The sequence below is a fragment of the Hetaerina americana genome, unplaced genomic scaffold (assembly GCF_022747635.1).
Source record: "Hetaerina americana unplaced genomic scaffold, ioHetAmer1.1.p SCAF_103, whole genome shotgun sequence".
Lineage (NCBI taxonomy): Eukaryota > Metazoa > Arthropoda > Insecta > Odonata > Calopterygidae > Hetaerina > Hetaerina americana.
Window position 1 is genome coordinate 1059855 of NW_027286104.1, and position 18704 is coordinate 1078558.

General features: G+C 36.9%; 1 protein-coding gene across 1 annotated transcript; it reads left to right on the forward strand.

Annotated features, from left to right (window-relative positions):
- The first annotated feature begins 454 nt into the window (after positions 1-454).
- On the forward strand, positions 455-17735 carry Nfs1 (Nfs1 cysteine desulfurase). The gene is made up of 11 exons (XM_071599069.1): positions 455-748; positions 881-939; positions 1016-1132; positions 1257-1394; positions 2766-2961; positions 3244-3378; positions 6416-6573; positions 6722-6860; positions 11615-11747; positions 16883-16972; positions 17067-17735. Exons 1-11 carry the CDS (start codon positions 607-609, stop codon positions 17128-17130), a joined length of 1371 nt encoding a protein of 456 aa, XP_071455170.1. The 5' UTR covers positions 455-606; the 3' UTR covers positions 17131-17735.
- Positions 17736-18704: the final 969 nt, after the last annotated feature.

An 18704-nucleotide genomic window follows, 5' to 3' on the forward strand; every position in this document is an offset into this window, starting at 1 on the left:
GAATGATTACGATGACCACAAGTTCTAAAATAGAGGGCTATTTATACCTGTAAAATAAACATATGCTTCGTATTCCCGCGAGAGATTAAGAGATTTGAGCGCTTTTTGAGCATGATTGCCAATCATCAACGCTATTATTGGCTGAAAGTTTGCAATGAAGTTGTAGCTGCCGTCAGAGTTCTACTTATAACTGATGAACTTAAAGAATTTAACATCGCAATAAAAATTCAAAATAGTAGTTGGAAAGACGAATCGGCGCACTTACGGATTATCTGCGTCCTCTCTATGAGATTGTAATAACAAAATACCATTTTGATTGATTCCATGAATAATTATTAGTAAATAAACATTTATCCAGAACAGATACTAAACGTTTCATCAAGAGAGAATTGTAATCAAATGTATACCGCGAAAATTATTTGTCAAATGAAACGCGATAATTCTTACGCGTCGAAGAAACTTCATTTCTGCGTAGGGCAGCGGCGGTGTAAATTTGACATGGGATATTAATCATGGATAATCGTTGAATAGGTGTATAGTACTGTCATAATCGTTTATTTTAGGCTGTTAAATTATAGAAGATACACTACAGCGTATTGCCATAAAATGTTGCAACAAGTGCGTGTAAAGTTCCTACGGAATTCTGTGCAGAATAATCTACGATCATTGCACAGTGGAAGTATAAAATGTGGCTCGAAAGAAAAGCAAGTTAGCAACGCCAGTAATGGAAACGGTCTGAAAAAGATAGGTATTAATCATTGAGTTTAAACTATTGTCACATTGGTCACACATGGAGTCATACTGATTGCTGTGTTTTTAAGCGTGTTTTAGTCTCACAAAAATTTGAGGTAACGATGCGAATGCATATATTTTCTTGCAGAACTAGACCCTGAAACAGCCAGGCCTTTATACTTGGATGCGCAAGCTACAACGCCAATGGTATGTAGTGCTTTTCATTCACTTCAATGTCTATCCTACTTAAACATGTACGTATTTTTCAAAACTGTTCTTCTAGGATCCTAGGGTGTTAGATGCAATGTTACCGTATTTCACGTATTATCATGGAAATCCACATTCTAGAACGCATGCTTACGGGTGGGAGAGCGAAAAGGCAGTAGAAGACGCACGTAAGGTTTGTATTGCCCTTCCCCTTTCTCGAATTATATACCAGTTTCCACGAATGGTAGTATTTTTTTTAGGATAAGGAGTTTATGGATTCTTGTCGTCTGTTTATCATCGCCTTTTTCCAATTGCAGAAGGTGGCAAACATAATCTGCTGTGACCCAAAAGAGATTATATTTACGTCTGGAGCAACTGAATGTAATAATATAGCCGTCAAGGGTGTGGCGCGTTTTTACTCGAGTAAGAAGAAACATATAATCACCACTCAAACCGTAAGCAATAAATTTATTCTGTATTTATTTGAATAAATGTTCAAATAAATTATTAGTCAAAACAAAAAGTGAAAGCATAATGCTTTATTTTAATGTATTGGTTTCCATTATCTATCTATATTAGCTAGGTGAAACAGCTGTCATTATACTCTACACTTTCATGCTTCTTTTCGTGGACTTGCTTGATGTCCTCATTTTTAATTTGTACCTGATGATGCCGCAAGTCTGTTAAATGCCTTGTACCTCAAATAAGTTATGGAAAATTACAAACCTATTTAATGTGGATAGCTGTCATTAAATAACAAATATCCTGCTGTGTACTAATCCCATGTTATAGCCATTGCAAATTATAAATATTATTTTTAATAGGTTCCTTAATAAATATTTAATGTCTGGCTTGATCTGCGAATTTGAATTAGCCATGGACATTCATTGGAAAATTACGGTCATGGAGCTCCTAAAATTGGATGGAAAGAATCTATGCAAAAAAAATCGCCAAAGTAAATGGTCCATGTATCTTATCAAAATGTTCTTGGTCTGAAATCTAAATTTAACGTGATTAATCTGGTAGCTTCCGTCCCCTACTGTAATGGTATTGATAAATCATGGTGGATGCTCATTTCAAACGTACTTGAAAGATGATAGGTCTGCGAATTTGGAAGGTGAGGGCAGGTGAACTTTATGAGGGTAAAAAAGAAACTTTACGCTTCCACAATAGAGATTTAAATTTCACGACCATGGTTTCGATGCTGTGCATCATCATCAGGTGATCGAAACCATGGTCGTGAAACATTAAATCTTTATTGTGGAAGTGTAAAGTTTCTGTTTTACCCTCATAATGAAGGAATTCCACAAAGTTAAACCTGAAACTGTTATGTTTATCAAGTGAACTTTGTTAGTGTATTGAATAAGGTGTGTCAACCCATAACTACACAAGGAACTGTATCACTTATCAAAAATAGTCAAGGAAACACATGATAGTCTCTCTCACTCTAGTGGGAACAATGTATGATTATTTGATGTATGGGTTACTTGTCAGGTCTTTTAGTAACATGTGGTCTTCATTCTCTTATCAATTGATCATTGTAGATTTGTCTAATTCCTCCCAGTTGTGGTCACCCTATTTTTTACTGTGAGTGAATATTGACCTCCGTTATGATGATAAAGAACACATGATATTTCTCCAATATTCATTGCAATAGCATAGCATTGGCCAAAAATTGGAGTAAAAACTTGAAAACAATAAGAGGAAGTGTCAATAGGTTATCAATATTTTGATAATACACAACATAGCCCTTATGCACCTGCAAGTTTCATTTTTGCTGCTGACAACTTAAAATTTCTAATAGACTGATTTGCACTTTTTCACAGGAACATAAATGTGTCCTTGATTCCTGTCGAGCACTAGAAGCTGAAGGTTTTTCGGTGACTTACTTACCTGTGGGGAATACTACTGGCATGGTCGATCTGAACCAGTTAGAGGATGCTATTCGGCCTGACACATCACTGGTTTCCATAATGACAGTAAATAATGAAATTGGTGTCAAGCAGAAAGTCAAGGAAATAGGTAGGTGGTGCAAGATTTGACAGCTATTGCATCTAGAGCTTCTGTGGCCACTTTGATGAGGGAGGCCTCCATGAGATGGTTCAGGGTTGCATAGTATTAGTAAGGTCCTCATTCATTAAATCTATTTTATGGCAGGACAGTGTTCTGACCAATGACCACATTTTAATGCCAGGGATGCATGTTTGATTATTAGTGAAGCTTTACTTAAAAACAAACGAAATAGACTCATACGGAATTTATTACATTTGTTGACTTTGACATGACTTCTCTTTAACCGTCCAGGGGCACTCTGCCGGAAGAAAAAGGTGTTGTTCCACACGGATGCTGCTCAGGCTGTTGGGAAAGTTCCCTTGGATGTCAATGATATGAATATTGACCTGATGTCAATTAGTGGGCACAAGATATATGGACCAAAAGGTATTATAATAATATATTTATTTTTCCAGAAGACAAAGAGTACAGTATTGAGAATACCGACATGACATCAAAATAGGGCATGCCAATGGGATATAAAATCACATACTTCCCAAGTAGAAATACATACAATCACAACTATGACAGGAAATTACGAGTTTTATACTCTCTTAAGTTTTTAATAAATATTCATTTACCCTCTAAAATCACTCATCAACAAGATATACGAATAGATTCTTCTTGAATAGTGAAATCTCATTTTTTCAATGGTTAGGCTTAAACAATGGTTAATGTTAATGGTTAATGTTAAACAATTGTGTGCCCGTTGATGTTGTTCCTTTGGCTACCATAGGCGGGTTTGATGTTTTCACGTGTATGTGTATCTTAACATCATCTGTTATTGTGACAGATTTAACTGTTATTCATTGTAAAGCCACTCTTATTTTTCTGAGTATAAGTTACTGCATGATATGTATATACACAAGGTACAGTTAATATTTCCAGATGTTAAAAAAGGGGTCGGTAAAACATAATTAGCAATTGTTCTGTGTGCCAACCTATTTACAGACCATGAGAAGATTGTAATTTTCAATAGGAACCTGGAAAATGTTTTTTAGAGAAATGATTTTTAAAGGGGGTGGATAAATTGATGGTTTTAGTCAACACATAATGCTCCCAATAATGTGGTTGGGCTAATGCAACTATCTCGAAATTATGACAGCCAAAGGGTATGTTAAAAAAATTGTGTTAATTTACCTAATGAAGATTGAAACTTCTAGCTTTCGTCAAATTGCAGTAAAGGAGTAAATTAATTCTAATAAAATAGGACCTATCTGAAATTATTATGCTGTGGCATTATTGGTATGTTGTTTTTGGCCAAAAATTTGCCCACAAGCAACGATTGGTGAGCAGGGGTGTTGTCATGGTGCAAAAGCCAATATTTGTTCTTCCACAAATCCGGGCGTTTGTGGCGGATTACTTTGCACAAATTGCGCATGACTTGCAGGTAATATTCCTTATTTACCATTCTACCCTGTGGCAAGAACTCGATGATTGAGCTTTAGTTTCCACGTCATAACCATTAACCCATGATTTATCGCCAGTTATGACCCTCTGGAGAAAATTTGGGTCGTCGCGGACAGAGTCATTAGCAATGTTAGTGTGTTGCTGTTGTTGGTTGAAATGAAGCAATTTTGGTACAAATTTCACAGCGACCCATTTCGTGCCCTAATCATTGGTAGAAATGGAATGGCACGAGCCAATCGATATATTTACGTCCTCAGTAACTTCTCTAAAAGTGATTCGACGATTGGCCAATACTATTTCCTTCACTTCATTCATATTTTGGTCTGTTGTTGATGTGTTCGGGCATCCGGCACACTCTTCGTCGTTCTCATCTTCTCAGCCCTCGGAGAACATTTTGCACCCCCGATAAACGTTGCTTCGGTCCAAGGTAACTTCTCCATATGCCACAGTCAACATTTGGAATGCATCCGTGCACTTAATTTCATTTTTTGCATAAAACTTGATACAGATTCTAAGATCCATTTTTTGGAACAGGCAAAAATCAAAGACAAGCCAAAACACTTCCAAGCAAAAGCAAAGCAAGCTGTCAACAATTAACTAAATATTCAAAATGGCTGAACGTTTTGGCATTAGGGAGACATGGTACCGTACATGACACCACAAAAAAAATCAAAAATACGTAGCGTGTGGAAATTCAAAATTTGTGATACTTTTTGGACAGACTATATGTAGTAGCATTTTCTTTTTTTCTAGACGCATTATTTGCACCAACTGCTCTGTAATTGAATGTAAACGACAGTAAATGTCTTAAAGCAGGCCTGGTTCAGCAAAACATAACTCATTTCCCATCAGTACAACTTGTGGATGTTGTAAATGGCTCTTTCCATTCCTAATAGTTTGAATTTTTGGCTAAAGTTGTGACTAAGGTGTGTATTTGTTTAATACAAAGGCGACACTCGACAGAACCTCGTATTGTTGAAAGAAAAATGACAGCATTGCGCTGAATAATCCAGAGGATGATACCAAATATAAAAAAATATTTGCAATATGAACTTACAATTAGATGTTCATCAATTTTCTCAAAGGATAGCCCTTTTAGTACAGGAACAAAGTCATATCTGCTTTACACAAAATGCTGTTTGGACAAAGATATCACATCTGCTGGTGAAACGTCTTTGATCTCAATTAACAACTCTAAAAACCTAAGTCTTGACCTTGCCAGATGCATTGCTTTTAATTAAGCAGCCTCTAGAAGTAAAATACAATCTCAAGTGGGCTAAGCATTGCTAGCATCAAAAGGAATTGTATCAAATAAACCCACACTTCTGGTTGATCTTCAATATGTTACATGGATAGTAGTAGCATCACCACCAACCATGTAGGGATGAATTTCACTGTTGCCAAATTGAACAAAAATTTAAAATTAATGATAGATTTCAATGCTCAGTTTTTGAATTCTGATGACATATGTATAGAAACTTGTTCACTAACAATTTAAACATTACTACCAAATGTAAGTCATCTGAAAAGGAATTAACAGGCTGAAGTTGTAAAGTTTGTAGTTGATCATATGAATGGTGGTTGATATTGTAGGCTGCACCTTTCTCAATTTCCTCGAATCCTGACAGAAACTTGCATCTGACTGTGTAAATGTTTCCACAGCCTTACTGAATTGTGTATGCGGCAGTTTTTGGTGTTGGAAAAATGCCAGTTTCCTCTCTCAGGAATGCCTTTCAAAATGAGTTATAAACCAAGAACTCTTGCAAATAAGTTCCACATGTGTTGCAAGGCTTTGTCAAATACATAGAACCGTAAGAGCCAATACAAATGAGTGATACACTTTGTTTGTGAAGCAGATGTTTGCCAAGTATTTTCAACGTAGCATTATGGTTTTGGTCTTACAAATGGGTTTCATCAAAGTGACCTTAGCTATCCATTTCATATGGGTGATGAAACAGTGGGTTTTGACTGGTACTTACAGGATTAATGTATGTGATTTTCTTTCCAATGGAAGGTATTGGTGCATTATACGTACGGCGCCGGCCTAGGGTGCGGTTGGAGCCCATCCAGAGTGGAGGGGGGCAAGAGAGAGGGATGCGGAGTGGAACTGTGCCAACGCCACTTGTTGTTGGCTTTGGCGAGGCCTGTGATATCGCAATGAAGGAGATGGATGTGAGAGAGTGTTTGCAGCACTGTCAAATTGTGGCACTCGTGCATGCTTCCTCTAAATTGACCTTCCTCTTGCTTATCTTTTCTCCCAGTGGCCATTGAAGTGCTGAAGCCTTTTTCAAATTGTCAAAGTCCTTCCTTCTTTTTCTAGTATGATCACCGATACATTGAGATGCTGTCAAAGAGGTTGTTGGACAAAATTACGAGCCAAGTTTCACACGTCTATCGAAATGGAGATCCTGTGCATACCTATCCTGGATGCCTTAACCTGTCATTTGCGTACATTGAGGGTTAGTCATGAAGTACATTATTATTATTATGTACGGAATAATATTTATTCTGGTACCAGGGTCTTTTGTGTATGTGCCGAAGTAATATGTCCTACCAGAAATGCATCTGAATAGTGTTTGTATCCAACTGTAGTCTCTTGAAAATCATACATGTGCTTTTTTCCCCAAATTATTGTCCTCTATTGGTTGTGTCATGCCCGGCAGCGGAAGGGCCAAGGGTTCTGCTGTCAACATCTCATGAAATCCTGCAGAGGGAAAGAGACAGCAACAATGAAGAGACCCAACTATTTAGAATAGAGACTTGGACTCTTAATACTGTGTTGAGAAGTGGGAAATTAGAAAATATGAAGGGAAAAATGAAAAGAGGAGATGTAGATATTTTAGGGCTGTGCAAGGTGAGATGGAAGGATAGTAGGGATTACTGAATTGTTAGTTATAGAGTTATATACAGCGGAGAGGACAAGAGCAAACAAGGGGTAGCCATAATGTTGAGTAAAAAGGTGAGAAGAAATATAGTACGCATGGAAAAAGTGACCAATGGGATACTATTGGTAGAAGTAAAGGCTGGACCAATGAACTTGATCATTGTTTCAGGTATACATGCCACCAAGCAATCATAAGCAGGAATAAGTTTTAGTAGTTGCAGTAGCTTTAGGGGAGCCAACCGACAGCTTAAGTCATTTGCACCATTTGGGATGGATGAGAAAGGATGAAGGGTGAAGAAAAAAATCCTGGTGTCAGCATTAGCCCACTCTTAACGAAAGGAGCCAAGGGGTCTGCAAGTCACGTCCCATCCAGCGGATGGCATACTCCCTCGAAGTGCTCTCCATAAAGCACTTCAAGTAGGGATCGGGATACCTCTGAAAAATAAATATCTACCATCTCCAGGATTGGAACCTGGGCCCTCTCAGTGGGAAACCAGTATGTTAGCTACCACACCATCCTGATCCCCAGGAAGAAGTTGACTGGGGGTATGATCAGTTGGAGGACATAATTGTGGGTGATCCTGTAGGGAAACACTGTTAGTGATGGGGGATTAGGAGCACAATGGTAGGCAAAAGAAAAGAGATGGTGGTAAGGTGGGAGACTATGGTTTACACGCAAGAAATGGCCATAGATAGAAACCAAAGCAGTTCTGTAGAAGATCAGACATAATCATAATGAACACTAAGTTGAGACACCAAAGCAAGTCTAGGTATATATGAAAAATATCCAGGGAGACTGAAAGGTATCAGTTAGAATATATTATGGTTAGGCACAGATTTTGGAGGGAAAGCATGATCTAATTGCACAGTTTCCTGGGAGTGGACTAGGACTCTTCTGACATTTTAGCAATTTTGAAGTGTAGTGTCAATTCAGAAAGTTAAAACAAGGAAGACTATTTAAGAAATGGAATATTGAAGCAATGACTGGAACGACTAGGGAGAGTAGTACTAGTAGGGTGTAGAGAATATCATGAGGAAAGGGAGTTGAGTGCTATGGAGGAAAAATGGGAACATATAACAAAAATAGCCACAAATGAAATTATAGGAACCAGCGATTACAGACAAGATGATTAGAGGACAAGGATGAGATTTTAGATGAGAGGACGAAATGGAAGAATGCAAATACAGAGTTAGGTAGAACGAAGGATAGTGAGTGCAATAATTAACTGAGGCATGAAACAAATGGGGTTTAAGAAGGGTGGTGCAAAACACAGTGCGAGGATATGGAAAGTTAACCGAAAAATGGTGAAATTGGTGCTCGGTATAGGAAGTTGAAAGCACTGTCAGAAAGTAAGAAGGGAAAATCCTTTCAAACTATCAAAGATAAGCCTGGAAAATTATTGATTGAAATAGGGAAGATTCAAGAGGTGAAAGGAATGTATGAAATAACTATGCAGTAAAGACAGTTGGCCAGCAAGGATAGACATAGAAAGAGAATATAACAAGATGAAGATAGTTTAGGTCCGGTCTTATGTGATGGCAAGATAGAAAGGGCATTAAGAGAATTGAAATCAAATAAGGCTGTGGGGGTAGATAACGTTTGTACAGATTTACTTCAAGGTTTAGGAAAATGTTGGAGGAAGACTATATGGACTCATTTGTAGCATTTAATAGGCAGGAATTTGGTCAGAAGATTTCATCGGATCAGATTTTTTTCCAATCCCTCAAAAAGGAAATGCAGCCATATGTGTGGACTGCAGATCAATAAGTTTGATTTTGCGTGCAGCTTAAGTGGTTTACAGGATCATCAATAAGAGGATGTACACAGGGAAAATGATCGCTAAGGGGATGATCATTTGGGGTACAGGAAGGGGCGAGGTATGAATGATGCCACTGAAGCAATGGAGTCACTAATAGAGAGCGATATAAAATATAATCAGGTTGCATTTTTCTGTTTTTTAGATTTCAAAAAGACGTTTAATAAAGTGAATTGGGCAGAATTAATATTGCTTAATAGGAGTAGACTGGAGGGATAGGAGATTTATTCTCAACCTGTAGATGCATGTCTCTGCACTCTGCAGATGCATCTCAACCTGTAGATGTATGTCTCTGACTGCTCTGGTGCGAGTGGGGGATGGAGAGTCCGAATGGGCAGTGTTTTGAAGAGGAGTAAGACATGGGTGTTCATTACACCTTTGCTGCTCAGTGTATTTGTGGAGGAAATGACTAATGAGGCTTGGGAAGAACTGGTGATAGAAATGAAAGTTGGTGGGGAATTCATGAAATCAGGTTTGAGTATGATCAAGCTGTAGTTTTTCAGTCAGTTAAGCAATTGCAAAGCATTGCCGAGTGCATTGAAAACTCAGTCCGATAGGTATGATATGCAAATAAATATAAACAAAATGAAGGTTATGTGGTTTTCTAGAAAGAGGAAGACTTAAGTTAAATATTAAAAAAGATTTCATAAACTGGATCAAGTGTAACAGTTTACCTATCAGCAAGTTTCCTGGATCAAAATGGTCAAAGTAGTTGGGACAAAAGAAGATGAATTTTATGAGATGAAGAAGCTTTCCCAAGGGAGGGAATTGATGGCAGGGTCGATGAGTAAGGATGTAAAGAAAAGGCTCGTCAAAACTTTGATGTGGAGTGTGAGGAATTGTGGTCATTGGTGCAGGATGATGGGCGTAGATTGAAGGCTTCTGGAATTTGGGTGTGGAGGAGGATGGAAAGGGGAAGTGGAATGAAAGGAAAGCAAATGAGGAAGTGCTAAGCATGGTGGGGGAGGAGAGGGGATTGTTAAGAGAAATCATAAGGAGGCATGAAAAATGGATGAAGGGCATATTGATCGGCAGTGGGATGTTGAAGACTGTGGTAAAGGTTAGGAAGGAAGGAATCTCAGCATATTGATTCAGTGGATGCAGATAGGAGTGTAGAAAACTTTGCGTTCATGTGCTTCTCAATGCCTAATAGCTTGAGGAACATATTAAGAACTAGATAATAAATCACGGGAAGAATGGGATTACTGTATCTACAAAAGCGATTTTAATTGAAGCAATAGAATTAGGGATCTCTATGTCCATTGCCAATTTTTGGGGGCAACATCATGTTGTGAGAGATAAATGGAGAGAAATGGTTTGTGCGTATGTTCCAGAACCACAATAGCACAAACAGTGCCATTTGATATGAAAGAAAGGTTAAAATGCACCGACTCATGACATCACAGTGGTGAGAAGAATGGAATGTTTCTCAGTTTCTAGTTTTTGCGATTGCTGGTAAAAGTCATGGCAGCAGGTCAAAAGTGAGACCATCATAATGTCTTTTTAAAATTTGGGATGAACAATGTGCTTGATGGAAGTGTAGATGACACTGTGTATGAGGAAAGTGATAACCCCAGTGAAAATAACTGAGGAAATGATTTAGTTGTAGTGATGAATTTCTAGGGTTCTATAATGAATGAATGTTGATAAAGCTACTAATTTGTTAATGTAACAAATCAATTTTCTTTGCATTTAGTGTGAAAATTAAAATACTTTGATACTTTCTGTCTGATGCAAATAGTTTTCGTAATTCTAACCTGAAATATCCCTGTTTATCTTATGGACTAGGAAATGCAGTAGTTGTATTATTGAAATATACGATACACTAGGCAGAGTGCAATCTTATGCAAATAAAATTATTTAATATATTTTAAACAGTTTTAGGGTATCTACTTGCCTTAATGCAAGGAGTTCAATTTTGAAGTTGTGTCTAAAGAATGAGGAAATGACTGAACTTATGTCCTCTCTTCTAGCCAATTAATCCAAATGAAATGATAATGTTTTATTCAACTTTTTCTCTCAGAGAGTAGTATGAAACTTGCTCAATTTAATTCAGTCATTAATTTTGTGATTTATTTCTCATTTGATGAAAATTTTGATATGAGTGGAGACATTGTGGGAACTCACCAATATAATTGTAATTATGATGACTACTTACCTCAAATTACTGAACTTGAATGTGTATTGAATATTCCATATTTTCAGGCCCTTAGAAAAAAAAAATTGGCAAATGTTCTCTGGGCTTCTTTTCATGGGTGTTAAATAGTTATGCTTATTAAGTTATAGCTGTGAGTTAATTGTTCCTGAATGCTCCATATGAAGTCTGATTTTAAATCTCTTGACCCCTCCCTCTCTGCTCCTGGGTATGAATGAGCATGCCATTACGAATGAATAACATTCTTTTCACGTCCTTGGATCTTTCAGCAGGACATTTGTGGAACACTTAGGCTCATACTCGGTTGCTTGCTCACCTGGCCTTCTTTTCTAAGAAGCCTTTTCTTTGAATTTACAGGCGAGTCGCTGTTGATGGCATTGAAAGACATTGCCCTATCGAGTGGCAGTGCCTGCACATCTGCTTCCCTCGAGCCTTCTTATGTCTTGCGAGCCATTGGAGCTGAAGAAGACCTTGCACATTCCTCAATCAGGTATCACCAGCCATTGAAAGTGGTCTTGCACATTTCCACGAGAACATTTTGGTTCCAGTTTTGGTGTGTTTCAGACTCTGCAAAATTTCGGTTCAATTTGAATATCAGCTTTGGCATGTTTGAATCATGAATTTTAACATTGGGATGAAAAAATTAAATGACCCTATTAAAAGTATTGGCTGGCATATTGGGATTTTTTTATTATATATCAGGAAGGACATGCATCTTTTTCCTGAAATTTTTTTCTTAACCTTCGTGGTTTATCTTCTCATTAGCATGTCCTTCCTCGTGTACAATAAAAATATCCCTATGCATATGTCAGCCAATACTTTTTATTGGGTCATTTCATTTTACATCTCGATATTAAAATTCATCATTCCAACATGCTAAAGCTATTATGCCAATTAAACTGAAATTTTGCATTGAGTCTGAAACATGCCCTTCACTCATTTACTGTCAGATTTTTCAAAATGTGATTTTCAACAATTTTGAAGCTGCAATTGAATACCCTGAATGGGAGAATTTTCATGATAGATGATAGTGCAGAACTTTTCAAATAATGTACAATACCATAAAAATTGTCGATGTGTGCTGCTGCAATTTTTCCTCTGAGTGAATTACTCTTTATCAATTGAATGTACTTAATAACCCTGAATAGATCACCTAAGATAAAAGGAGAGCAAATTAAAGAAAATATTTCGTACAATTAAGGGGGTGTGGTAGTCCAAGGGTAGTGTGTTGGACTACTGACGTTGGGCCCAGGTTCAATTCCCAGGCATGCATGCCTCTCTGGGTACCCTCAGATTCACCCAAGCTGTGTGATTTTTCCGGCACCAGGGATCCAAGGGTGTAACTTTTCTCTCCTGGAGAAATGTTAAAATTTTTCGTCCCTAGATATCTCCAAATGCAAGTCCATAACTGGGCCAGATAACTTTTTCTGACAACTGGAAGGTAGAAAGGCTAGATTCAAAGAATTTTATGGAAGATGAGAAGTTCTGGTGGGAAGTGCTTTGCGAGTCAATGAAATCTATCGCCCGAATCCATATTGTGCGGATGAGTATCATGCGTAGCATGAAAGCATTTATATGTTTCATATTTGGTCAATATTTTGATAAATAAAGTTGTTGAGGATGCTGCTGCAAAAATCTGCCAGGACGTTTGCATTGATAGGAAGATGAATTCTTAAAATATACCACATGGAGATTAGTATCAACGTAGTTATTTTCGTAAAGAGGAAAAATAGGTGATTTTATCATAAATCTTGACACAACATTTGAATGCACACACAGCATGAGCCGTTCAGCTAAAATTAAAGATAGTAATCATGAAAAGCAATGTAAAGGAAAGGAAAACTTGCAGATAAAAAAACATTTAATCAAGACCGGACCAAGCTCATCCTACCAGCTGTTGTAGTGTAGAATCAAGGAATAGCTCCCTCCAAATTTTAATCCGCTCTAAATATTTAATTACTTAAGTTACCCACTCATAGTAATATTATATTCCACCATTTTACCATTGAAGAAAAGCGGGGAATTCATTATTGGTTCATCTTCAAGTAAGACAGAAGTTTTATGTAGATGAAGTTTGACCAGCACAAATCATGGCGAGATGGTCTGAATAGACAGTAAAATTTGATTTTAAAAACTTAAGTGAGTAACTGATTTCGGCTCTGAAATGGTAGTTAGAAAATACTGCAATGTTTGAAAGATTCACGAGAGAGATAATGATGGATCTGTAGACAATTTTAATTGCCTTTGTCAAGAACTGATTAATGAGGATATAAGGCAATATGGTGGGTGTATGTATGTTTTATGATTGAATTAGGGAACTGCAGCTTTTTTGTCGTAGAAAATGGCACTGCGTCATATGGATAGTGCATGAATGTGTTAGTTAATGGCAGGTCACTGTCGTCCTCATTTATCATATCGTCAAGCCATATATCATTACAATTCTTAGCAAAAGCTCTTTTTGGACAGAAGAGAAAATGAAGTTGGCATACCTAGTTAACCATACTTGTTAATAATGAATTCCAAAGGGTAGATGATAGACTTAATCTACACAATGTATAAAAGTACTCTTTTTCATCCATTATAATGCAAACTCAATCCAGCCTAATTAGTTAGTTAACCTGCTTCAGCTTAGTCACCATTTTTACAAATAAAAAACTTCATTTGCCGGTATTTATAAAATTACTGATTCTTGCCACACACTTAGGCTAAACTAAGTTTATCTGTAAGCATAGTCTATGGAAATATATGATTACAATTTTTAATGTATGAATACTTTATGGAAAGATACATTAGGCATATTAATGTGAGTAATTTATATCAGTGCAATATTCACAGAAAAACAATCTTATGGATATTTGAAACTCAAATTCTAAGTAGCAACAAGAGTCAATGATTCATGTCAATCAATCAATGGTATGACGCTATAATTTAATACATTCCTTTCATGATTTTTACAGAAAATGTTTACAACAGAAATAATTAGCTTATAACCTGGAACAACAGACTACTATTATTGATTTACTGCTATAGATGAAAGAAGTCAGATTAAATTAAAGAAGTTTTTGCATAGTCCTATAGTGTTTGTCTTAGTCTGTACCTCAAAGTTAGAAGGAATTTGGTTGATGCCTATAAAGCACTTCGACCTAAACCAAAATTTATCAATTTTGCACAGAATAACAATTTGCCTAAAGCTTACCATTTTCCCAGAAAATAAAGGAATTAGCCTTGGAGCCCGGGTTGCCTAGAAGAACAAAAATTTTTAAAGTTGAAGTACCTACTTCATCATATCTGCTTCAATCTTGCTTGTTTGCAGTCTAGGTATTATGATCGTTATTTGTATGCAACAATTAGCATGCACGTCAACTACTTACTACTTGGAACATATATTATGATTACTGTTTACATGAAACTGAACTTCTTCAATCTTAAACAAACAGGCAGCAGATGGGCACAACACCATTGTACTGCACCATTTTGTAGGGATTCCTTCAGTAATCAAAGAAAAATATTCAAGAACTATCTTCCACAGAATCGTGCATAATTGCTGCCATCTTACTACTCCTAATATGCAGAAATTAATCTTAGTGGTCCATATCATTCTTCACAATTTAGTAAACAATTGACCAATCCCTGTAGAAATACGCAGTTTTACCAAGGAGAAAACTATAAGGACCCCTTCTCTGGATATACATGATGCATTCTACCATCAGAGTCTCCCAGAAGTTGCTTTTTGACTTACAGACTTGGGCTGATAGATTATTTTCTCTCAGAGTGTGTCATATTTCTCTTGCTCGGTAGAAAACAAGTTGCGGACTTGGGTTTGGAGAATCAGCTGTTTTGGGAGATTCGGAAGTGCTATTCTCTGAAGATAAAGAGTTAAAGAATTGGGCCCCAGAACTTCCTGGGAAACCACAGGCAGCACAGGGAAAGGATCTGCCAAACCCCCTTATACACTCGTCAGGGTAGCGCTATTACTTGAGATAAGTACTTGGTGAGCTCTACGGTCACCTATCAGACTGACTATTACACAAATTATTTTGGATATATTTATTAATTGACATAATCATCAATCTCCTAAAAACTGAGGAGTGCCAATCTATCAGGATGAGGTTAGATTACAGTTTTGGAGTCATTGATGAAATTTCGCTACTCACCTGAGGTACTTATTTTTCATGCACAAAAAGTTCATGTTCAAAAAGCATCATGACCTCTTTATTTTTTCAAAAATAATTTATTCATGAATATCTATTTTGTCCCCTTCAAAGTAATCCCCATTAGATATTATACACTTGTGCCAACGTTTTTTTCCAATTCTAGAAGCACTTCAAAAAATCAATTTTTATGATCTTGTTCAGCTCCTCCTTCGATGCAGTTTTTATCTCGTCTATCGTGTATTGTAGATTCGTCCTTTCATGGGCATCTTCAGTTTCGAGAGCAAGAAAAAGTCACTGGGGGCCAGGTCTGGAGATTATGGTGGCTGCGGCATTATTGGTATGTTGTTTTTGGCCAAAAATTTGCCCACAAGCAACGATTGGTGAGCAGGGGTGTTGTCATGGTGCAAAAGCCAATATTTGTTCTTCCACAAATCCGGGCGTTTGTGGCGGATTACTTTGCACAAATTGCGCATGACTTGCAGGTAATATTCCTTATTTACCATTCTACCCTGTGGCAAGAACTCGATGATTGAGCTTTAGTTTCCACGTCATAACCATTAACCCATGATTTATCGCCAGTTATGACCCTCTGGAGAAAATTTGGGTCGTCGCGGACAGAGTCATTAGCAATGTTAGTGTGTTGCTGTTGTTGGTTGAAATGAAGCAATTTTGGTACAAATTTCACAGCGACCCATTTCGTGCCCTAATCATTGGTAGAAATGGAATGGCACGAGCCAATCGATATATTTACGTCCTCAGTAACTTCTCTAAAAGTGATTCGACGATTGGCCAATACTATTTCCTTCACTTCATTCATATTTTGGTCTGTTGTTGATGTGTTCGGGCATCCGGCACACTCTTCGTCGTTCTCATCTTCTCAGCCCTCGGAGAACATTTTGCACCCCCGATAAACGTTGCTTCGGTCCAAGGTAACTTCTCCATATGCCACAGTCAACATTTGGAATGCATCCGTGCACTTAATTTCATTTTTTGCATAAAACTTGATACAGATTCTAAGATCCATTTTTTGGAACAGGCAAAAATCAAAGACAAGCCAAAACACTTCCAAGCAAAAGCAAAGCAAGCTGTCAACAATTAACTAAATATTCAAAATGGCTGAACGTTTTGGCATTAGGGAGACATGGTACCGTACATGACACCACAAAAAAAATCAAAAATACGTAGCGTGTGGAAATTCAAAATTTGTGATACTTTTTGGACAGACTATATGTAGTAGCATTTTCTTTTTTTCTAGACGCATTATTTGCACCAACTGCTCTGTAATTGAATGTAAACGACAGTAAATGTCTTAAAGCAGGCCTGGTTCAGCAAAACATAACTCATTTCCCATCAGTACAACTTGTGGATGTTGTAAATGGCTCTTTCCATTCCTAATAGTTTGAATTTTTGGCTAAAGTTGTGAATAAGGTGTGTATTTGTTTAATACAAAGGCGACACTGTTTCCTTGCAGGTTTGGATTGGGTCGCTTCACAACAATGGAAGAAGTGGATTACACTGCTGAGAAATGCATCAAACATGCTGTTCGTCTCAGAGAGATGAGGTAATAGTCGATTTTTTAATTTGTTCTAGTTACTTCTTCTAAACTTCAAATTTTTTGATATTACTAATGCATACATTATTATTTTTACTTCCAGTCCTCTTTGGGAAATGGTTCAAGAAGGTATTGACCTGAAGTCTATCAAGTGGACTCAGCACTAAGGAAATAGCCCTTGGCATGAAACCATATATGTAGAGCATTCATTCATGCTGACAATGATGTAAATTTTACTTAATTTTTAACTTTCAATTTCAATGCAAGTATAACTATACCAAAAAATTAAAAAAAAAATTCTCTGTTGAAGTGAGAGCTTGTCCTCCCGTTGAGGATGATTAAAATTTTCCCCATGAGAAATAGGCAATGTGAGAGACATTTTCATCTCTATGTGCCTCTTGCATCAATGAAGGTTTCACTGTTTCTTGTGGTCATGCATTAACAGGCAACAAAATAAGCAGATTCCTTTTCAAATTCATTGTCCTTGGCTCAAACATTCATTAATTGTTCTTAAGTTTGTTCTTTGTTATATATCACGTGAAAGCTTTTCATGTGCCTGCATTGTGAATAGTATTGAAGCGGTTTTAATTGTATGTGATAAAGATTTCTGGATAAAAATAGGTGCTATAGTACCAACCATTTAGCAGATAGGCACTGGGCATTCAGATCTATATTGGATGTTGATTTAGCAGTAACTGTGATTATGCATGTGCTTATGTTGCATGATACTATTTACAAATCAATACACATCAAGAATGGTAATAATATTAATAGGCAGTGTATTAAGAAATCCCACTTTAATGTCATCAGTCAATACACAATGGATGACAAAATTAGTCCTGTTAGGGGAATCTGACACATCATTTAAAACATTGACCTCATAGTTAAAGATTTTTACAGCAATGAATGTATCCTATTTTCAAAAACCTTTTGAACAAATTTACAAAATATTTTTCCTTATAATTACCACCAATACTTTTAAATTTCCTACCTAAAATTAATAGCATTAGTTTTCCAAGGTTGAATTCATTGTTACCTTCTTTTGATGTCAGGAATGATATGGCAGAGGCAAGAACAGAAAGAATGTATTTTTAACATAAAAATATATATTCCAAAAAGGGTAACTCAAAAAAATGCTTCCTTTCTTGCTGTTTTCTTGAATGTTAAAACCTTGTTTTGTTTTAAGAAATGTGTGGTGTGTACAGACAACTCCCAATCATCGGCATGGGCACAGGTGGCTCTCAATTGATGCCATGGTTTAATTCCTGTGGAAGGAGGCAGCTGGGACTGGCATAAGTGGAAGCCGTTACGAGCCCATGTGAAAACTGGAAACTCCCTTGGTGTGCATGTGACATACATTCGAGGTTATTTGGGATTTCATTTTCATCACAATTTAGAAAAGTTTAGAGAGACCTGAATTGAGCAACCAGTGCACTTTCGTCTATATCATGGAAGAGACCAAATTAACCTTGATAAGAATGTTTAGACTAATAAAAACTGCCTTTATTTATATGGGTTCCTCCTGGACATGGAAAGACTTCTGACAATATAGGTGTAGACATACATATGATACTACATACTACTATTGGGCTCCTGGCATCAGAATATTAAAACATAATTAAAAAGCAGCTTGGGAGAGAGATTACGTATTGCAAGTGTTTGCACTTTTGCCTTAAAACATTACAAGAGTCCATTGTAGTAAGGTTTGACTAGTTGGCAATCACTTAATTTTAAATGTAGA

Coding starts and splice junctions, on each gene's coding strand:
- Nfs1 (XM_071599069.1), top strand. CDS start 607: ATGTTGCAACAAGTGCGTGTAAAGTTCCTACGGAATTCTGTGCAGAAT. Junction 749..880: donor AAACGGTCTGAAAAAGATAG/GTATTAATCATT, acceptor ATTTTCTTGCAG/AACTAGACCCTGAAACAGCC. Junction 1,133..1,256: donor CAGTAGAAGACGCACGTAAG/GTTTGTATTGCC, acceptor TTCCAATTGCAG/AAGGTGGCAAACATAATCTG.